Source organism: Lytechinus pictus, unplaced genomic scaffold (assembly GCF_037042905.1).
Source record: "Lytechinus pictus isolate F3 Inbred unplaced genomic scaffold, Lp3.0 scaffold_20, whole genome shotgun sequence".
Lineage (NCBI taxonomy): Eukaryota > Metazoa > Echinodermata > Echinoidea > Temnopleuroida > Toxopneustidae > Lytechinus > Lytechinus pictus.
Window position 1 is genome coordinate 14,681,363 of NW_026974141.1, and position 5,218 is coordinate 14,686,580.

The 5,218-nt window shown below is 36.7% G+C and overlaps 1 protein-coding gene across 1 annotated transcript; it reads right to left on the reverse strand.

The window, feature by feature from the left end:
* Positions 1 to 1,854: 1,854 nt before the first annotated feature.
* On the reverse strand, positions 1,855 to 5,002 carry LOC129283049 (uncharacterized). The gene is made up of 2 exons (XM_054918883.2): positions 4,759 to 5,002; positions 1,855 to 2,036 (listed from the first exon to the last, which is right to left on the reverse strand). Exons 1-2 carry the CDS (start codon positions 5,000 to 5,002, stop codon positions 1,855 to 1,857), a joined length of 426 nt encoding a protein of 141 aa, XP_054774858.2.
* Between the last annotated feature and the right edge of the window lie 216 nt (positions 5,003 to 5,218).

Genomic DNA, 5,218 nt, shown 5'->3' on the forward strand with positions numbered 1-5,218 from the left:
TTCTTGCGTCACAGTTATTGTTAAGGTGGGGGGGGGGGGTGATCTATTGTTCCACCCCCACCCCCCACTTGAATAGCATGATGACACGGATTTACGCAGGATATCTAAAAGTTATTGTTTGTATCATGGTCAAAGTATCATAGATTCATAATCAAAGGTAAAGTTAAAGCAGCAATGTGGCCACCTGACAAGGATGTCTAATATCTAATAAATGAGTTTATTTAATTTTTTTCCTCACTCTTTTCAAAATGACCCAGAGTAAGACCCATTGTGACCATTTCAGTGTATATATTTTATTTATTTATATATATATATATATATATGTATGTATGTATATATACCTGGGGTTTGGCACAAAAGGGCCCGGTTTGGGGGTCAATCTGATTCATAATGTGAATCAACTTCTCATTTGTATATTTTTCTTGAGATTCCTTCTTGTTTATGTAAATAGTTTTATTGGAATGGTATTGTTTTAAAACACGATCATCTGCATGATCTGGAAAAAATGATTAAATCAAAACATATTTTTCACCAGTCACATAACCTGGTAAACGTTGTAAATCGAAATAGTTAGCGAAACTGGATTATGTTATTATTGAAGAATGATTTATTACACAACTGTGTTGTCATATTTCTGACCATGTATAGCTTTTTAAACATTAAGGCTTCCCTTTACGAAGACATACACAAATATTTGACATTTCAGGAGATTTGAATCAAACGAAAGGACGGACATTTCAATCACAAATTAGTCTGTGATGTCATCGCTTAAAGAATTACAACTAATATTTTTTTAAACATAGTCTTTCATAAAATATTTAATGAAATTAATGTTTGATAAACATAGTCTTTCATAAAATATGTAATGAAATTAATGTTTCATAAACAATTCAATTAGGATAATAGGTATTGATGTAAGCACCCACGTAGTATACGAGCTGTTATATCTTTGACAACCCTAAAACTATTGCTCGAAAGGTACTTAATAAAATTTAGACTCCTTTTGCCTCTCTTTAGATTGCACCAGACACATTTCGATTATTATTGTTATTATGATAGTGAAAATATTCATTCTATACTCCCAAATTTGTTTTAATGAAGCCCAGGTCAATACGTGATGGGCATGGCTCCAGAAAAAACTAAATCACGATGTGTTAAACTGATCCACAATGTGCTGCACTCAACCCAGGTGAGGTAAATGTGTACCGATAGGAAGTAATTCCTTAAAAAGCTGTGTGTGAACGCCTAGCTTAGCCGGGTAATATAGGAGCACCTTGAGCACCTAACAAGGTGGACATGTGCGCAATATAAATACCCTATATTATTATTATTAAAGAAATACAACATTACATTTCCTAAATTACAAAAAAATTACAAACGTTGATCTAAAAACCTATCAGCATGATCAGGTCCTCACTAATGGTCCTGGAAATTGCGAATTAACTGCGATTTTCATTTTAATGAAAAAAAGGAAGAAACATTTAGACCTATAGATATCAAACAACTAAAGTTATTATATTGCATTAATACAATGTTAATTCCGAAGAATGCACAATATGCTCTTAAATAATATTTGAATGACAATAATATTGACTATACATATCAAAATGATTTCAATTGCTCTAACAAAAAATAAAAACGTATTCTAAAATCTATTCCTGTGTGTGCATTTAACACTTTCCCTCTACCCGAAAAAAGACACCTTGCAAAATTATTTCATTATTATTCCATTAGGAAGTGAGAAGTGTGATGTGTAATTACAAAATTATATTTAACAAGGGAAGGAATTTTTCTTCTTTTTCGCTGCTGTCCTTTTAGAGCCAAGTAAAATGTCTTTTGAAGCGTTTGTCCACATCAGCAAACCGATGCAAGTTCTTGAGACGTACAACCGGTCACACAGCAGTGTCGACCCATCGGAGTATTTGGACGAGCGAAAAGCGATCGCCTATACCGTGGAGCAAAAATGATATCGGATAGACTTGGACGCAGCCGTTCCTCTGCTTGTCCTGCGAGGTCGTACCATTCAAAGGGTGTGTCTGCAAAAGGTAATTAATAGCAAAACGGATGTTGTTTTAGTCAACCAAGAATGACATTTTCATGATGACATATAAAAGTATCATATAAATATTTATTTCGACGCCCCTCCCACCAGACCTTCAATAAAAGTTGAAATCATATGGGTTTTTTTAAATCACAAGTAAACACAATTATAGTGGACATGTATTGCTCAGGGACGCACCATTAGATACCGGGGGGGGGGGACTGGAAGTTTGGTTTAATGCATATTTTTTCCTTTCTTCTTTGAGTAAAGTTTTTTTCCTTAGTACATTTATTTTTTTTGCCCCGTTCAGATGATTTGTCAGCGGACCAATCTTATTATTATTATTTTGTTTTACTCTGATGGGGAGTCAAGGTTTTTTTTTCTAATGGTGCGTCCCTAAGGTTAGTAAGAAATTAGATTAAGATAAAATATTTAAATAAAAAAACGTTCATTTGACTTTTTTATTTCATTCATAAGCGACATTATAATGAGCGTAAACACCTTCATTGCCAGAACATGTCATGCAGAGTGGCGATATAATCGCAAGGGACCTCATTAAAATATTGATATTATGTTGTTTAAATTTGCACTTTGATATTTCGTGTAAAATAATGATGCACTCCGATTCCAACATATCCTTGTCATTTGGATTGATGAAAAAGAGTCTTGGAGTAGGATGGGGGAGGGAGTTTATCAAAGAAAAGTTCGTAAGGTAGTCCTACAGTAAGATAGAAGCATGGGAAGAGAAGGAACGGATGAGGCGAGGGGTATTGCTTACATTCCTATCGACTCCTCTTATCATACATGCATAAATTCTTAAGACAATGTTTACAATTCACGTTTATTGCCTAATGGAATATCCGATCATAATTTTATCTATGGCATTCGTTCGTAATTTTCCTCGTGTGGGGATCATTTCCAACAAGTCATTTTTTGTGTGTGCTGTTCATGATCCTCTCACCAAAGATATTTATGTTACCTTGTTTTTTTCGTAATTTTGTTCGTATAATAATATGTACGTGTATGAAAAGTGGAAACCCAATAATGTCCCTTTGTTGTTTAATTAATCATTTTGTACAATTTTACACACCCCGAGCTTGTAAATGTTAGTTGTCAGGAGAGACCTGCAGGTCACGGTGATTCAGTTCGATTTTCGCCTTCCAGGCACATGCAGGTGACGCCAAAAGAATTATATTAATAATTTTAGCCAGTGACGCTATTTATTTGATAATAGATAAAAGAATAAGAGGAAAGAGATCGGTAGCCAATAAAATGTCGCTCTGATGAATGAAGTGCAATGTAAAAAATACCTCTTTGACAATCTATTATCTTAGTTAAATTAGAAAGTTTTTTCTTCCATAGAGTCTATTATGTTTTACATGTATCTCGTAGTTGGCCACCCTAGTCATGTGTGTTTGCGTGTGTGTGTGTGTGTGAGTGTGTTTCTGTTTATGCTGACACTTGTTTAATGTAGCATTTTGTACATATTTGTAGTCGATATATCTGTTTATTATGTATTCTCCTTTGTCATTTTATACATTTAGATCTACATCTTATTTAGAGGTATAGGGCCCCACTCACAAGCTGTGCTTCTTCGGGGTCCTAGAAAACCGTTCATATTGTATCATGTATTCTTTTGTACCATCTGATCATTGATTTGTACTCATAATATGTCTGGTTTTTGAATAAATTGAACTTGAACTTGAACTTATTATATAGATAACAATCTGACCATACTGCATGTACTGTCTTTCAAGTTTTCTTCATACCATTATTTTTTTTTGGAATTCAAACTAACAACTAAAAAGCCCGGATTGTGGGCATTCAAAATAATGCATTTATTCCATGATAAGTGCAGTGGCCCTAGTCATAACACAGGGGCCGCTTCCTAACCGATCGATGGTATGTCAGTGATAATAACGCAATATCTTTGATCGGTCTGGGGTCGGTTTCGTTGGTGTGGCTGTAACCGAGACAAATCCAAACCGACCGATGATATGTCATTGGTAATAATGTAATACCTTTGATCGGTCTTGAGTCGGTTTTCTTGGTGTGACTGTAACCGAAACCGATTCAAAACCGATCTGATCTGTCATTGGTAATAACGTAATACATTTGATCGGTCTTGAGTCGGTTTTGTTGGTGTGGCTGTAACCGAACCGATTCCTAACCGACCGATGATATGTCATTGGTAATAACGTAATACATTTAATCAGTCTTGAGTCGGTTTTGTTGGTGTGGATGTAACAGAAACCGATTCCAAACCGACCGATGATATGTCATTGGTAATAACGTAATACATTTGATCAGTCTTGAGTCGGTTTTGCTGGTGTGGCTGTAACCGAACCGATTCCTAACCGACCGATGATAATGTCATTGGTAATAACGTAATACATTTAATCAGTCTTGAGTCGGTTTCGTTGGTGCGTAACTGTAACAGAAACCGATTCCAAACCGACCGATGGTAAGTCATTGGTAATATTGTAATAACTTTGATCGGTCCGGGGTCGGTTTCGTTGGTGTGACTGTAACCGAAACCGACTCCAAACCGACCGATGATATGCCATTGGAAATAACGTAATAGCTTTGATCGGTCTGGAATTGGTTTCATTGATGTGACTGTGGCATATGCATGAGGTCAATGTGTAGGAGTGTGACAATCAAAGGTGTTTATCAATGGGTGTATCCCATGCGGTTGCTATGGCAACTTCACAAACCTTGTACTTGATCATATCCGGTGTCACGTGCTAAATATCTGTCAGCCAATGGTGTTTCGCCGAGGGTGCCTGGACCGGAACGCTTGCTGGCCCGTGAGCAGTGGTTGTAGACAGCCCTGGCGAACTCGAGACCACATAGCCTGACGCGGGTGAGGTGCTGCCCCTCGGCCGGGGCTGCCCCGATGAGGATGAGGACGGTTGTGACTGCTGCAGCTGCTGCGACGAGATTGGTCGTGTGAGACATGGCTGATTTTGTAAAACTGGAAAGACAGAGAAAGGAAAGAATAATGCTGACTGATTTTGAATTACTTCCACACGAAAAATGACATAATAGCCTTTAAATCTTAGGTTTCTTTCACTTCAGACGGCACCACTAAAACATTGTAGGAACGGTTCATAAGAATACAAGGCAAAACCGCATTGTAATAGTAAACATACTCAGAATAGAAAAACCTTGTTA

Coding starts and splice junctions, on each gene's coding strand:
- LOC129283049 (XM_054918883.2), bottom strand. CDS start 5,002: ATGTCTCACACGACCAATCTCGTCGCAGCAGCTGCAGCAGTCACAACC. Junction 2,037..4,758: donor CGGATATGATCAAGTACAAG/GTTTGTGAAGTT, acceptor TACCTTTTGCAG/ACACACCCTTTGAATGGTAC.